Raw genomic sequence first — 17,708 nt, 5'->3', positions numbered from 1 at the left:
ATTTGTCAGGTAGCCGTCGTCACTTTATTTATTTCTCAAACATTTTATTTCTTGCTTTTCACTGGAATCAAAGGACAAAGTTGAATTAGAAATTTTAATTTTATCTGAGATTTTTCTCCCCTACATTTCGTACATTAGTACGTTATTACTTCGTAAAATGACAACAATGCGGAAAAAAGTTGATTGCAGGTAGCCAGTCAAGTCTGGTCAAGTCCCTACAATTCACTACAAAGATACCGGTTATTTTTATGAGTCGTGATGAACATAAAAATGTTTAATCACTGCACAGTGACTTTAGAATATTTTCTATAACCCATTCATAGAAACTCTGCGACACATACATATCAATAGATTTCCAGGCGACAGAAAAACGACAAAACACCATTTGTTTTATTTTGAAGCCTTACGCGGTTTCCGTTATAGAGTTGGAAATGTGTGTCTTTGTTTTCCTCACCGGATTTATGTCAGTGCGGTTGCTCGTTGAAAAGTGACAAATCTAGTGTCGTTATCGAATTCCAAATATTATTTTTTAAGGACGTGCGACTGCCGGTGGGAACTTGTTGATTGTAAGATCGCGTGCTGAAGATTTGATGGCGGCGGCTGTTGTCAGCAGCATTAGCCTCATGAACAAAATGTTTAGGACCTCTTTCCATGCTGCTCGTGCGGCGGCGGCACTGAAAACGTCGAGGCTGCCGCACCAAAGAGCCTTTAGAGTCAATGTAAGTGCACATTTTGTAGTGTTTCTTACTTTTGCAACATCGAAGGTCGCGTTAGCATAAATGCCCCCCAAAATGTTACCATGCAGAAAGTCTGGCAACCCGGAAGAGGCATTTAACCCCTAAAACATGCTATTTTACGTCATTTTAAAAAATCGTACTTTGACTAGGTTTATTTTTTAAACAAAATCAGTTTGGTGGTTTAAATTGTTTGCCTCATTGATATACCCTTCGTGGAACGCTGACGTTTTTAAATCTCGCGATACCTTGTTGCGCACGTTCCTTAGCAACAGGTATCGCGATACTTTGTCACGTGTTTAGCTGTGCCAATACTTTTTGAGGGGGAAAAAAGTAAAAATGTGTTTTTGTGGAGAACATTTGCCAAAGGTTCGTTTTCCACCCTGTAAATAATTTTTAGTTTTTCTGGAAATTGTTGAACGTAGGACTTTTGTAGAGTTCGTACTTCGTAGTGAACGTAAAGCGGCTAGGTTTGTGTGACAACATCGTTTGTGATTGGTGGAAATGTGGGAGCGTCCGGAAATTAGGTCACGCAACAAAATATGGCATGAGACGTCACGTGTTTATTGTTTATTTATTTGTTATTTAATTTCTTTCAGTTTGGGTGTGTTTCCCAACACATAAAGTACACGCTTCCAAATTTCTGAATGTAGTCATTTATTGAATTTATAGTATGAACCAAAAAGCAATTTCAATGTTCCAATGTTGAAAAATATCCCAATTACACTCCACAATGTGTCCAGGCAGCACACAGACAGCAGCCATTTGACTCCACGCTGGAGAAACCACAGTTTCCTGGCGCTTCTGCAGAGTTTGTGGACCAGCTAGAGTTCATCGAACCTAACGTCATCTCTGGTATCCCGGTGTACCGGGTCATGGACCGCCAGGGCAACATCATCAATCCGTCCCAAGACCCTCAGGTAGATGCTCAGGTTATGCTCTGTTGCTGTCAGTAATCTCCCCAAAAATAAAAATCTCAATTCCTTTCAGCTCTCCAAAGAAACGGTTCTGAACTTTTACCAGAAGATGACGCTGCTGAATACGATGGATCGTATTCTCTATGAATCCCAGAGACAGGTACTTCCCGTTCCTATGTGAGTGGGGGTTGAGTTATACTTGGATGGTGTTCATTTGTTTTTATTTCCATCACAGGGGAGGATTTCTTTCTACATGACCAACTACGGCGAAGAGGGCACGCACATCGGAAGCGCTGCAGCTCTTGATGCAAAGGACTTGGTCTTTGGACAATACAGAGAAGCTGGTCAGTATTAGTCTACAGATTTTTTGTGTCATTTTAAAATACTTTTCTAAACCATCTATGGTCTTTCAGAGGCCTGATTTTAACTGTGACTGCCCCAAAAAGCAATGACTCCACCAGGGGTTGGCCAGAGGTGGCCACATGCCCCCCAATAAATTTGTTGGCCAACCCACACGCCAGTAGGCTATAATGTCAGATTGTAGTAACTGTGGAACTCAAAAAATTGACGAGACTGTTATGGATTATGTACATTAAGTCATTAGTAACTTCAAATATAAAACAGTAAACACAAGTATATCAGTAGGCATGTCCTGAAGTCTTTGTTTTCTACTGGCCTGTTTACTACTACAACAACATAATAAAAACCTGAAATAATGGCTTTGTTTGGTGTGCCACCTGAATATTTTAAATGGCCCCATTTGCCCATTCGTATGAAAAATTTCTGGAGGCGCCACTGCCAAAAACCCCTTTTCCTTCCCTTCAATGGAGAGTGTTCGGGTCAAACACTCTGGGAGCGTCCCTGCGGCAGCAGCAGCACCGTTTCACAGAGCCTTTGCTTGGCAAAAACACCCTCTTAGGACTTGGTACTAACAGTAAACAATCACGTTTGCTGTTTTTACTAGGGCTGTCAAACGACTAAAAATTTTAATCGAGTTAATTACAGCTTAAAAATTAATCGTAATTAATCCCAATTCAAACCATCTATAAAATATGCCATATTTCTCTGTAAATTATTGTTGGAATGAAAAGAAAACACGGATATATACATTCAACATATGGTACATAATTACTGTATTTGTTTATTATAACAATAAATCAACAAGATGGCATTAACATTATTAACATTCTGTTAAAGTGATCCATGGATAGAAAGAATAGTTCTTAAAAGATAAATGTTAGTACAAGTTATAGAAATTTTATATTAAAACCCCTCTTAATGTTTTCGTTTTATTAAAATTTGTAAAATTTTCAATCAAAAAATAAACTAGTAGCTCGCCATTGTTGATGTCATTACACCATGCTCACTCCCCAAACCCATAAAATCATTTACACCCAAGCGCCAGCAGAGGGCGCCAAACAACAAAAAACAAGTAACAAGCGGACATTACACTGCTGTCATTTTAATCTGAGCGGGGCATGTGCGTTAATTGCGTCAAATATTTTAACTTGATTAATTTAAAAAAAATAATTACTGCTCGTTAACGCGATAATTTTGACAGCCCTAGTTTTTACAGTTCTGGTGCTGTACTGATGTGCCAAACGCTTGTTGCTTTATGTTCTTGCTTGTAAAATTATGCCCACCATGCACAAATTTTTTTAAAAACATTTGCAAGAAAGAGCCCTTTTTTTTTTTTTTTTTTAAATCTGAGCTGTACTTTCTAAGGGGCGAGTGGCATATTTTTGCAGAAAATTAGCCATACTTTTTATTAAATACAGAACAAGTTATATTTTTACATGAAAATCTGTTTTTAAGCCCAGCCATTTTATTCATTTTCTTTGAAAGATCATTCAGTTTTGACTGTTCCTCTTGTGTGCAAGGTGTGTTGATGTATCGCGGATTCCTTCTGGAACACTTCATGGCTCAATGCTACGCTAACGCCGACGACTTGGGCAAAGGCCGTCAGATGCCCGTCCACTACGGCTCACGAGACCTCAACTTTGTCACCATTTCGTCGCCGCTAGCCACACAGATTCCGCAAGGTGAGTTCGCTATGCTCTGAAGGATCGAGTCCAGTCACGTGACTCGGTGGGTGTCTTTCAGCCGTGGGAGCCGCGTACGCTATTAAACGGGAGAATATCGACAGAGCGGTGATCTGCTACTTCGGCGAAGGGGCGGCTAGCGAAGGCGACGCCCACGCCGGCTTCAACTTCTCGGCCACCCTGGAGTGTCCGATAATTTTCTTCTGCCGCAACAATGGATACGCCATCTCCACCCCCACCAATGAGCAATACAGAGGCGACGGCATCGGTAAGGATCATCTTGTTTTTGGTCCAATTTATTAATTCCAAGAATGGTAGGAATAATATTACTGTGTACTATTTCCCAGCTGCTCGCGGTCCAGGCTACGGCATGCTGTCCATCCGCGTGGACGGGAATGACGTCTTCGCCGTGTACAACGCCACAAAGGAAGCACGGCGCCGGGCTGTCGCAGAAAATCAGCCGTTTCTTATTGAAGCCATGACATACAGGTGAATTGGCACCAGCGCTGCAGCAACACGTGTAGACACGCAAGATTTGAAATGTTATGTGTGGTTTATGCTTCTGCGTCAAGCCGACAGCGTCGACCCTACGCCATCGGTGAGCATTTAAAGCGCTGCGTAGTAGTGACGCATTGCGTCGTAGTGCGCCGCTCAGTCACTATCCCCATCTTTGTGGGGTTTCGCGTAGCACTCCATGCTTTATTTAATGTCAGAGAGCCCCTGTTTAAGCTGGAGCTCATCTAAATCGAAAAAGAACTGGTTTTACTCCAAATGTTGAAACGCTGGACACCCAGAAAATTTGCCACACTTGTTCACCCACTGAGAGGCATGGACGAAGTGATGCACTTTCGACATTTTCGGATGTCAGTGATGTTCACACGGAAATAGCCATCAAGGAAATGACGTTTTGTGCAGACCAATCACCGTCCTTGCCGTACACGTAACAAGTAGTCAGGAATTTCTGGGAGGGGGACGTCAGGCTATGGCGTCGCTAGGTGTAGCTACGGTGACGCCCCAACCCAGAAGCATAACAGTGCCTTTACACCGAACCGGACACTTGTGCAGCGTCAATACTAAATATGATAGTTTGGAGGACATATGTGCATTTTATTAACTGCCTGCCATTGACAGAGCTACAAATCCAATCCAGTTTGGCTGGAATTTACTAATTTTGATAAGTCTTAAAAAGGTATTTAGTCTAGCAGGTATAATATTCATTGAATTCAAAAAAGCGTTGCAATGCGTAAAAACTAGGGCTGTCAAACGATTAAAATTTTTAATCGAGTTAATTACAGCTTAAAAATTAATCATAATTAATCGCAATTCAAACCATCTATAAAATATGCCATATTTTTCTGTAAATTATATATATATTCTGTAAAATAAATTGTTGGAATGGAAAGATAAGACACAAGGTGGATATATACATTCAACATACGGTACAAAAGGACTGTAGTGGGCATTTCACTCTACTGTCATTTAAATCTGTGTATGCTCTCCTCACTCCGAAGCGTCTACTTTTTCCAAAGCTAGACAGCTAGTGAACGATGCCTTAATAATTAGACTTCTTCCTTTTTCATCTGATTTATTAATAAAATGGCCTCAAACCATTGTCCTCTTTAGACGGTTGTAAAACTACACAAAAAAAGTACACAAGCATTGCATTAGCAACAACGTTAGCTTAGCACGCTATACAGGTTCACTAAACATAAACAAAAAGGGTCTCATACAAAAAATATAACATTTCGCTTACTAACATAATATGCACATTCTTTACAACAACCATACTTACGGACAAATCTTGTCCAAGGATCATATAAGCACAACATTTTCAGCCCGAGACGTCGTGCAGCCATAATGAACTGGAAAGAAAACAATAAACCATGTCGCAAAGCGACCACAAGAGTTCGCTGTTGGACAGCACAAAAAGTCTTGCTGTAAAACTTACCAAAAGGCAGAATACTTTCTGAGCGGGACATGTGCGTTAATTGCGTCAAATATTTTAACGTGATTAATTTAAAAAATTAATTACCGCGCGTTAACGCGATAATTTTGACAGCCCTAGTAAAAACTGTCAAATTTTCTGATATTCTGCGATCATTTGCAAGGTTAGCTGTGAAATTTCAGCTTTAAATTCTGTTCTTAAAAAGCTTTGCAATTTTCCCCTATCTGTAGGAAAGGAACCCTGGATTTATTCATAAACTTACCTCAGAAACCTTCACTTCAAGATTTGTATCCTTAAGTTGGTTATGACTTTATAAGTAGACGTATCAATCATTGAGAAAATGGCTATGAAATACCCCAAATTTGCTTTTTTTTTTTTTTCCCACCATACGTCAGTGGTTCTTAGCCTGGGTGCCCCCAGGTGTTCGGTGAGTAAGTCTAAGGGGTTCGGCGAAGGCAAGGGTGTTGTTTCTGTCTGAACATTGATAGTGACGGAATTGCATAACCTGCATGTACACTTTTTGCTGGGGATGGGACATTCATAATGATCAATGCAAAATAAATCTGTATTAACCTATACTTTTATGTGTATTGGTTCAGCCTACACCGTTCAATTCAAACCTTTGTTTTCAAAAACTACCAAAAAAATCCAGCAGAAAGTGTGGATTTTATTAACAAATTCATATTGCATTATTTGTACATAAAAATGCACAATATATTCAAGCTTGTTAATGATCTCTTTACTATTCATGAATTCAAGAAAATAAACATGTGTCTTAAGACCACTCAACATTTAAATAAAGAAATATAACTGAAAAAACTTTTGTCAGGGAATAACAAAAATAAAAATGGAGCTGTCCTTTAAGTAAAACACTACAACAAAAAATGAAAGCTCCTTTGTAAGCTGCTTTAAGACAAAGTAAAATTGTTGGAGTAAACCTTGGTTTACTGCATTTCTCACAGTTAATTTAATGTTAACAGTAGAAAACATTCAGGAGGACACTTCTAAGCAGCTTCCTACTCGTGTTTTGCAGGTCAAGTTCACACAGTTTAATGGGATGCTAACTCTGATGCAGGTCTCACTTTCAGTAGCAAAATTAGTGGTGTGTTCCCCACTTCCACAACATTGACGTGTTTTTACATTTCTTACAGTGGCTGCTGCTGGCTGAAAAAAACGAATATCTCTAATCTCTAATATGTGTGTGTGTGAGAGAGAGTATATCGGAGGGGTGGGGGGGTCAAGTTATCAGCCAATTAAATGTGCGTTTAGGAGGGAAAAAAATGGACCGGCACATTCAGCAAGTGGAAACATACCTGTTAGCATGAACATAATGAAAATAATTGATTTAATAATGGTAGGCACAATTCTATCCTTAAATTATATGGGAAGACAATCTGAATGACCGATATAACGGAAGTCCTTATACTGTATAATGCAATTAAGGTTGTGTAAAAGTTAATGGGGACAAGTTGAGCATCCTGAAAAGTTGGTAGTGTTTTGTCCCTACCGTCCCTATGCAAACCTACGTCCTTGGGCGAAGGTAAAGAAACAGAGCCCCATTTTCGTATGCTGATTAAAGCTAGGCAAAGTGGCTTTTTAGACTGGTTTGCTCCCAATTTACAGGCTTAATCCATTTCTTTTAACTGCTAGATGACTCCCACTTGGTATGAAGGAATACAACAGATCAATGGGCAGTGCGGTCTCAAATTTTGACCCGTTTATAAAACATGCTGTCAAAATTAGAAGAGTTTAGAATGGGAATTTTCTAATTAGCTTACCAGCTCAAATACTAGTATATCAGTTTTGAAATAAATTACTGCATTATCCAATTCAGAAGGATTCGGTGAATCCACATGTGAAACTTGTGTTCTCTACCTTTAGCAAGGTTAAGAACCACTGCCATACGTATAGACCCTACCCACGTGACGTCACAACTCCTTCCCCCTGACTGGTGCCGCCCAATTGTCCGTCAACACATCATGTTTACCTGTTACGGCTACGTACATTCCTCCTATTTACGACGTGTTTTTCTGCTCGTTAACATTAATAATCAAAATGGTGAAGGCGTGTGTGGCGGTCGGTTGCAATAACAGAAGATAGACGGAGAAGACTGAGTGACTTGAAGTTCTACCGGATTCCGAGAGACCCGGAGAGAAGAGAGCGAGATGGGCTGCTGCAATTCGACGAGAAAACTGGGCTCCAAACGATTACCACAGATTATGTAGTAGTCATTTTATATCTGGTAAGATGCATTTAATACATATTTAGAGGGTTTTGGGCTGACAACCACAATTAAGATCATTGCTAGGCTAATCGCCGACAACATACACGTATGTATGTAGTGAGAGTGCTATCGCTAAACCATATAAACATTAAAAGCCCTAACTCCATTGAAAAACGACATGAAATACATTAGACTTGACAGTGGATGTTAGCAATAACAAAAGATTTTGAATTGAAAATTTCTTAACTCACCTTTCCAAGCACAAGATAGATTCCTGCCGAATTTTCGTGGACGAGGACCTGTTTCACCCAACCAGCAACGAAGTATTGATAAGCCTCCAAGCTCTTAAAGTTTTTCAAACTTTCGTGAGAATAGGCTGATTTTGTGTGGACAAGATAGTTGTACAGTTCAGGGTAGCTAACAGATGTCAGGCAAATACGGCGGAGACAGCGGGTCGAAAAACATTGATTTAGGCATCAAATATGGATCTGGCGAATGGATAAACTGAAGCTTTTCCACATAACGCCTTTAATGCAACGCATCAAGTGAATTTACGGCATCCGAAAGCACCGGGTCTTCCATGAAATGCATTATGAATTGCTCGATCAATTGAAACCATTGATAATACAGACAAAATGACGGACAAGGGGGCGGAACCATACAGCGAGCACGTGATTTTGTGACGTCGGTGGGTAGGGTCTATTATACTGTGTCAGATGATAAATGCAATACCTCGGTTGGTGGCGCCAATTCTCAATTGATAAAAACGGGACATGGAAGTAACATTTTTAATAAAGAATTGTTGCTAAGGACATTATTGGTCATTTTCTCATTTTTTGTGATCTTAAAATTCCTCATTTGCAGGGAAGAAAAATGCACTAACTTCACTAATTTTAGTCAGATTCAAAATATAATTTAGAACTCATAAAAAAACAATTATCCCCAAAAAACATTTTCTGTCCAAGTGTAGTTTTTCTATGAGTGATTTATGAGCCAATTTTCTGATAGAATCGGCCACCACAGCACCAGCGACGACAGCTCTGCGTACCGTTCAGTGGACGAGGTCAACTACTGGGACAAGCAGGACCACCCCATTTCGCGTCTACGACACTACATGGCGTCGCGGGGTTGGTGGAGCGAGGATGACGAGCGCGCCTGGCGCAAGCAGTCGCGCAAGACCGTCATGGAGGTGTTCGAGCGGGCCGAGAAGCGCCTCAAACCCAACCCGGAGCTGCTCTTCACAGACGTCTACGAGGAGATGACGCCGGCGCTCGGAAAGCAGCGCGAGGCGCTGCGCAGACACGTGCAGCAGTACAAGGAGCACTACCCTGTTGACCTTTATGACAAAGACTCTCACTAAATCATTAAGACTGACCGGAGGTTCTCAAACAACAAATGATCATGTGTCAGGGCCACTTGACTAAATCTGTCAAATATTCATAAAAATGACCAATTCGCTTGTTAAAAGTTATTAAAATGTTCAAATATGACTGTCTACAATATGGGGAACTTAAACCAACGACTTCTCCCTATCATCGCGTTGAGCTAGTTAAATGCTCTGGAGTAAGGCTGTATCGTTACATAAGTGACACTATTTCGTTATTGTTTGACCAATATTTTGAAGTGCAATTTTGTTCCCAAAAAAATGTTAATTAAAGGAAAAGATAAGGTTACCTTTGATCAAGCTAGTTCGTGACTTTTAAAAACAGGCAACTTTTTCCTCAGATTTTTTTTTTTGGGGGGGGAGGGGAAATTACTTTTTACCACACCAAAATGCATTAATACCTTCAATTTCTGCAACTCTTGCCCTTAAAAATAGTAAACAAAGTCATACTATGAATGAGACAACTTACTGTTACAATAATCCCCCCCCAAGTCTTTGTTGCAGAATAAAATTTTTATAACTTCAAAAAGTGTGACGTGACTATTAAACGGGCAATGCTAATGCTGCGTCTGTCCTTGCGACAAATCATTCTCAAAAATTACTTCAAAGAATATTTTGAGGAAGTACCGTATTGGCCCGAATATAAGACGGCCCTGATTATAAGACAACCCTCTCTTTTTCAAGACTCAAGTTTGGGGAAAAAAAGACTTAAATTAATTTCTATACAGAAAATAATTACAGTGCATCCAAAACAAATGATTATAACAATATATGAGGAAAAAAAGCATGTTATTTTGCCTCATTCAAATCTTAATATCTGAACATTTAGATATGTAAACTAAAGTGCAATCACATTCATAAATGAATGGCTTCTGGTTTTTGAAATGTAAATAAACCAATCTATTGTGATAAAACAACAAAATTGCAATAATTGCATTAACCATCAAAGTGAAGTCTAACTAGTCTTGAAACATCTGAATGAGGAAAAACATTGCTGGTTAACTGGTTAAACTTGAGAGTAGCTGAGATCTGTCATGACAGAACATCGCTTCAATGATATCTGGCGCCATCTAGCGTCGTGAATGGGTATAATGTCTAGACCGCGAATATTAGACGATCCCTGCTTTTTCAGTCTTATATCGATGCAAAAAAACATCATATATTCGGGCCAATACGGTATTTTAAACAAATTTTACCTTAAACGATTAACATCAGTACTTTGTTTTTACAACCTTCTCCCTGAAAAACGGGCCACAAGTCAATGTTTTAGGTTGCTATTGTGCTTTTTTTCTTTGATGTGAAGATTTTCACTTATTCAGGTCACAAAAAGCCGCGGATGTTTATTCAACAGGACAACGATGCTAATAGGATAACAGCATGACTTATTACATGGTTAAGACATTTGAGGACCCCCGGTTAATTACTGATGCACAAAAATGTAGTTTGGTTGAAGATTGTGTTGTCATAGATGTTTTCTGCTCAGTGCCTTACGGTTAGCACAAGTCTGTCCCTAATCTTTATCACTAATGGTAACAAGAATGCGAGGGGATGCGGTATGAATGAGGAAGTTGACTTGCCATTGTGCGGTTCCTTATGGGGTTTTTGTTCCGGTTTTCAGTTGGTTGACATTGTTACTAAAATCATCGATGGCACAGATACACTATGCTAATAGTTCCTTTTATGTTTTGTGGAAAAATAAAAGACGCAACTAGAAACTTAACGCAGGTTTGTTTTTATTTACTTCAATTAGCTTTTAGAACAATAGGCCAACTTTGTTGATATAACTTGTTTTTGCAAGCACAGAGACCATATGACAGGATTTTGTTGCATTTGTCTGACATGTTAGCGAGGCATTTGTTTCTGGGTTCCCGCGGGTTCTTAAAAAGTCGAATTTAATGGAGAATTTCACTAGGTATTAGACATGTGCCGATTGCCGGTTTCAAGGTGTACTATGGTATGAAAACAAGGTTTCTAAACCGCAACAATTTTCCGTCATAACGTCCCTAAGGCATTAGCTATTTTTTATGTCCCAAAAAGCGTGGCGAAAACCCTCGCTTGCAGCTACAAGACTTAACCCTTCCCCCACCGGTTGTTGCTCAGTGTCCGTGAGTCAGCTGTGCTACACGATGGCAGGACGAAGTGAAACTCCTGACCCCCCTCCCAATCAAAGAAAACGAAATCGCTGGTATGGGAATACTTCGGCTACAGAAAAGTTACAAATGGTTGCGCCTTAGACATACATATAAAACATGTTTGCGGAGGGTGGCTGCCGAGGAGGCAATACCTCCAACGTGATTTTTCATTCATACAAAATTAAAGGCATAGACTTCATAATGATATTGACAGGACACGGGGCCGATTAATAGGGGGGCTATCTCCGTCAAAGCTGACAGAGTTGCAACACAGCTCATGACAAAATCATTACAAAATTATGATGGTCTTATGACAGTTTTATGGCACCGCTGTCAAATAAAGTGTTGCCGAATACAATAACTGGCAATTAACGAAACTGGAACAGTAACTGATGAAATAATTAGCAGAGATATTCATTTTGTTATTTACATCTGTATCACTTCAGTGCATGCTAGGAGGCATGTTGGATGATAGTGTTTACAGCAGGTGGCAGCAGAGGTTGACTGTCCCCTTTGCTTTGCAGCCAATTGGTTCATTTGGTTTTATGACAGTCTTAGGATGCTGCTGTCAAGTAATGTTACCGGTTTTCTTTTGGTATAAATATCGCATAATACAGTGAGTACAGCTGTGGTATATAGTCCAGTGCTGCTTATCTATGAACAGATGCCATCTTCGTGTCAAATTTGGTGGGTGGCGGCTTATAGTCAGGTGCGCCTTATGGTCTGAAAATTATGGTAAGTAGGCAGAGGGCAGGAGTAAACCAGGGCGCAGAGCGGTTAAATGAAATCAGACGGGTTATTATACAGTTGTGGTCAAAAGTTTACATATACTTGTGAAGAACAAAATGTCATGGCTCTCTTGAGTTTCCAGTTATTTCTACAACTCTGATTTTTCTCTGAGAGTGATTGGAACAGATACTTCTTTGTCACAAAAAACATTCATGAAGTTTGGTTCTTTTATGACTTTATTATGGGTGAACAGAAAAAAGTGATCAAATCTGCTGGGTCAAAAATATACATACAGTGCCGCTAATATTTGGTAATATGTCCCTTGGCCATTTTCACTTCAATTAGGCGCTTTTGGTAGCCATCCACAAGCTTCTGGTTGAATCTTTGACCACTCCTCTTGACAGAATTGGTGCAGTTCAGTTAAATTTGATGGCTTTCTGACATGGACTTGTTTCTTCAGCATTCTCCACAAGTTCTCAATGGGGTTTAAGTCAGGACTTTGGGAAGGCCATTCGAAAACCTAAATTCTAGCCTGATTTAGCCATTCCATTACCACTTTTGATGTGGGTTTGGGGTCATTGTCCTGTTGGAACACCCAACTGCGCCCAAGACCCAATCTTTGGGCTGATGACGTTAGGGTGTCTTGAAGAATTTGAAGGTAATCCTCCTTCATTATCCCATTTACTCTCTGTAAAGCACCAGTTCCATTGGCAGAAAAACAGCCCCACAGCATAATACTACCACCACCGTGCTTGACTGTAGGCATAGTGTACTTGGGGTTAAAGGCCTCACCTTTTCTCCTCCAAACACATTGCTGGGCATTGTGGCCAAACAGCTCGATTTTTGTTTCGTCTGACCACAGAACTTTCCTCCAGAAGGTCTTATCTTTGTCCATGTGATCAGCAGCACACTTCAGTCGAGCCTTAAGGTGCCGCTTTTGGAGCAAGGGCTTCCTTCTTGCACGGCAGCCTCTCAGTCCATGTAGATGCAAAACACGCTTGACTGTGGACACTGACACCTGTGTTCCAGCAGCTTCTAATTCTTGGCAGGTCTGCTTTTTGGTGATTCTCGGTTGAATCTTCACCCTCCTGACCACATGTCTCTCAGCAGCAGGTGATAGCTTGCGTTTTCTTCCTGATCGTGGCAGTGACAAAACAGTGCCGTGCACTTTATACTTACAAACACTGTTGCTCTTGGGACCTGCAGCTGCTTTGAAATGGCTCCAAGTGACTTTCCTGACTTGTTCAAGTCAATGATTCGCTTTTTCAGATCCATGTATGTATATTTTTGACCCAGCAGATTTGATTACTTTTTCTGTTAACCCATAATAATGTCATAAAAGAACCAAACTTCATGAATGTTTTTTGTGACAAAGTATCTGTTCCAATCACTCTATCGGAGAAAAATCAGAGTTGTAGAAATAACTGGAAACTCAAGAGAGCCATGACATTATGTTCTTCACAAGTGTAAGGCAAGGCAAGGCAAGGCAAATTTATTTATATAGCACAATTCAACACAAGGCAATTCAAAGTGCTTTACATCACATGAAAACCATAAAAATCACATTTAAATCAACACAACGTAAAAACCAAGACAAAAGATCGCATTTAATCACAGAATAAAAATAAATAAATGAAAATAAAACAAAAATAGAAATAAAGCCAAAACTACTACTAATAATAATCATTGAAATCAGCAATGGAGATATGCACAAGAGGAATAGAAGGCAGGTAGATTGAAATATATAGACAGTTATGGATATGCAGTGCTAAACAAAAGCGTTTTTAGCCCTGATTTAAAGGAGCTAACGGTTTGAGCATACTTCAGACGTTCGGGTAACTTGTTCCAGAGGTGAGGAGCATAATAACTAAATGCTGCCTCACCCTGCTTGGTTCTGGTTCTTGGAACATGCAGAAGACCCGTTCCAGACGACCTTAGGGGTCTAGATGTCTCATAGGAATCTAACAAGTCAAGCATGTATTTTGGTCCAAGGCCATTAAGTGTTTTGTAGACGAGCAGTAGTATTTTATAGTCTATCCTTTGACTCACTGGAAGCCAGTGTAGCGATTTCAAAACCGGTGTAATGTGGTCCAGCTTCCTTGTATTTGTGAGGACTCTGGCTGCAGCATTCTGTACTAGCTGCAGCTTCCTGACTGATTTTTTATCAAGACCTGTAAATATACCGTTGCAGTAGTCCAATCTGCTGAAAACGAATGCATGCATAAGTTTTTCCATGTCTTGTTGAGTCAGAAGCCCCTTAATTCTGGTTATATTTTTTAGGTGGTAATAAGCGGATTTAGTGACGGACTTTAGATGGCTATCAAATTTTAGGTCTGAGTCAATAATTACGCCAAGGTTTCTGACTTGATTTGTAGCTGTAAGTGACATTGTGCTAAGTTGGCTGCTTATCTTTGACCTTTCCTTTTTTGGCCCAAAAATGATCACCTCTGTTTTCTCCACATTTAACTGGAGAAAATTCTGGCACATCCATTCATTGATTTGATGAATGCATTTACTCAGGGAGACTAAGGGACTATAATCATGTGGGGACACAGAAATGTACAGTTGTGTGTCATCTGCATAGGCGTGATAGGAGATGTCATACTGTTCCATTATCTGAGCTAACGGAAGCATATAGATGTTAAATAAGAGTGGTCCAAGAATTGACCCTTGAGGGACTCCACACGTGAATTTGGTTCGTTCTGACTGATAATTTCCGATTGACACAAAGAAATCCCTATCATGTAAATAGGATGTGAACCACTGAAGAATAGTGTCAGTAAGCCCTACCCACTGTTCCAATCTGCTGAGTAGTATGTTGTGATCAACCGTGTCAAATGCGGCGCTGAGATCCAATAGTAGCAGAACAGATGATTTGCCTGCATCGGTATTCTGACGAATATCATTTAGGACTTTGATAAGCACGGTCTCGGTGCTGTGTTGTGGCCGAAATCCAGACTGAAATGAGTCAAAAAGATTGTTTTGGATCATAAAAGTCTGGATCTGTTCAAACACAACCCTTTCGATAATTTTCCCCAGGAATGTCAGATTTGATATTGGCCTGTAATTACTAATGGTTGAGGCATCCAGATTAGGTTTTTTTAGGAGAGGTTTTATTACTGAAGTTTTTAAAGTCTGAGGAAACTCTCCTGTTTGGAGGGAAGTATTTATAATCTGAAGTATGTCTGGGGCTATGCAATGAAAAACAGTTTTGAAAAAGTTTGAAGGAAGGATGTCAAGGCAGCATGTTGTGGGCTTTAGTTTCGACACAATTTCTGTTAAAGTGGCATAGTCCAAGAGGCTAAACTGTCTAAGATTGACGTGGGGGACATGTTGGGAGGCATTTAGTGTAACATTTGTTAATCCGGAGTTGCACACAGTCTGTCTAATCATTAGTACTTTGTGTGTAAAAAATGCTGCGAAATTATTACAGGACACCTCAGATGCCAATTCCTGAGGTATTGATGCTTGTGGGTTTGTCAGTTTGTCAACAACAGAAAATAGTGTGCGAGTATTGTTGGTGTTTCTACTAATGATCTCTGAAAAATATGATTGTCTAGCATTTTTCAGTTCCTGGTTGTATTTGCGAAGACTCTCTTTGTAGATATCATAAAAAACTAGGAGTTTGTTTTTTCGCCATCTGCGTTCTGCTCGTCTACAAACTTGCTTTTGTTTTATAGCTAGTATGGCATTTCTCCAGGGTGACCTCTTCTTTCTTGACAAAGTTTTTGTCTTAATCGGGGCAATAGTGTCCATTACAGTCATCACACCGGAACTGAAACTATTTACAAGTTCTTCCACTGGAGCTATTGTAGGGGTTAATAATGAGGCATAGGCCTGTGTGAATAACGCACATGTGTTATCACTTATGTAACGCTTCCTAATAAACTCTGTTTCCCTTTTCAGAGGATGGACAGGGGTGGTCATTTTAAACATAATGCTGTAGTGATCAGACAGAGCAACATCATTCACTGTGACCTCAGAGATGTTAAGACCTTTGGATATTATTAAGTCCAGTATGTGCCCTCTGTTATGTGTTGGAACTGTGACATGCTGAGATAAACCAAATGTATCCAAAATATTTAAAAGCTCTCTAGCACATCTTTCTTCAGGATTATCAACATGAATGTTAAAGTCACCCACTAAAACAACACAATCAAAGTCCATGCACACAGAAGACAGTATTTTGGTAAACTCATCAAAAAACATTGTGTTATACTTCGGTGGTCTGTAAATTGTTACCAAGGCAGCTCTGCAAGGGCTTTTTAGCTGAATGACAATATACTCAAAGGAATCAAACTGACCACATGAAATATTCGTGCATTGAAAACTGTCCCTGATCAGACTGGCAACCCCACCTCCCTTCTTATGGGTTCTTGGCGCACTAAAGAAATTGAAGTTTGCGGGGGTTGCCTCGATCAGAACTGTCGAACTCTTATCTTGATCTAACCAAGTTTCTGTTAGGAACAACATGTCAAGGTTATGTTTGCAGATAAAATCATTAATTAAGAAAGATTTGCCAGCTAAAGATCTAATATTTAGCAGAGCCAATTGGAGATGCCAGACTGGATTCACTGGTGAGCTTTGGGAATGACATACTATGGTTAACAGGTTGGCAGAATTTATTGAACGTTTTTTATTTCTCACCAGTCTAGCCCTTTTTTTGTTGTTTATCACCACTGGGATTGTTGAGCATACATACTGTACTCCATAAGGCCCCGGCTTTTGCTGGGACAGAAAAGTCTTTGTAATGTTGTCACAGCCTGGACCCGGTGTATGTAAACTTTTGACCAAAACTGTAGGTGCGTAGTGATTCAAGAGTGGGGATGGGTATTGTAATGAGACTAGGGCTGCAGCTATCGATTATTTTAATAGTCGATTAATCGATGAACTAGTTAGCTCAAATAATCGAGGAATTGGATGGACAAAAAAATTAAAATACCTGAGCTGAGCCTCAAACAGTACAAAAAATAAGGATCTAATGTACAACAAAAAGAACAATTGGCTAACTTGCAAAGCAAAAGTCCGCTAGCTTAAATGCCATAAAATACGTTTTTTTTGTTTTTTTTACAATCCTCTAACAATTGGTTCAGTCACAAATTCCCACCAAAATTAGCTAAATATACCTTTAAACTAAACTATGAATGCATAAAAAAAAATTTTGCTCAAACAAAAACAACATGTTGGTTTTAACAGAGCAGCTGGATTTGTCCATGTAAAATAAGCCAGACTACAGGGCAGTGTGTTCACCCAAATCAATAAAACTAAATGCAAACAGTTTCAAACACAAACCATTACAACGCCACTTCAATTGAACGAACACTCGAAGCAGCAAAATTTAATTTGAATATTTTTTTCTAATCAAATACTCGAGTTAATCGATTAATCGTTGCAGCACTAAATGAGACACTAGGTCGGTGGGTGAACTGCTTGAGGTTGTCGGAGGGAGGTTATCAATGTCAAGGGTGATTTTTGACGATGAAATGGGATTAGTGGGTGGGGCTTACAATCCGAGGGGGGTGGCACCAAATCAGCAGACCAGATCGAAGAAATGTCCCTTGTTATGAGTAGGGAATTTGATGTATTGTGTTTAACTGAAGT

The 17,708-nt window shown here is 39.8% G+C and overlaps 1 protein-coding gene across 1 annotated transcript; it reads left to right on the top strand.

The window, feature by feature from the left end:
- The first annotated feature begins 445 nt into the window (after positions 1-445).
- Positions 446-10,966, top strand: LOC130911096 (2-oxoisovalerate dehydrogenase subunit alpha, mitochondrial-like). The gene is made up of 8 exons (XM_057828809.1): positions 446-719; positions 1,478-1,654; positions 1,725-1,811; positions 1,887-1,995; positions 3,532-3,693; positions 3,755-3,961; positions 4,041-4,182; positions 8,871-10,966. Exons 1-8 carry the CDS (start codon positions 591-593, stop codon positions 9,220-9,222), a joined length of 1,365 nt encoding a protein of 454 aa, XP_057684792.1. The 5' UTR covers positions 446-590; the 3' UTR covers positions 9,223-10,966.
- Positions 10,967-17,708: the final 6,742 nt, after the last annotated feature.

Source organism: Corythoichthys intestinalis, unplaced genomic scaffold (genome assembly GCF_030265065.1).
Source record: "Corythoichthys intestinalis isolate RoL2023-P3 unplaced genomic scaffold, ASM3026506v1 HiC_scaffold_23, whole genome shotgun sequence".
Lineage (NCBI taxonomy): Eukaryota > Metazoa > Chordata > Actinopteri > Syngnathiformes > Syngnathidae > Corythoichthys > Corythoichthys intestinalis.
The sequence above is the reverse complement of the archived record's forward strand: the minus strand, read 5'-3'. Positions and strand labels throughout refer to the sequence as shown.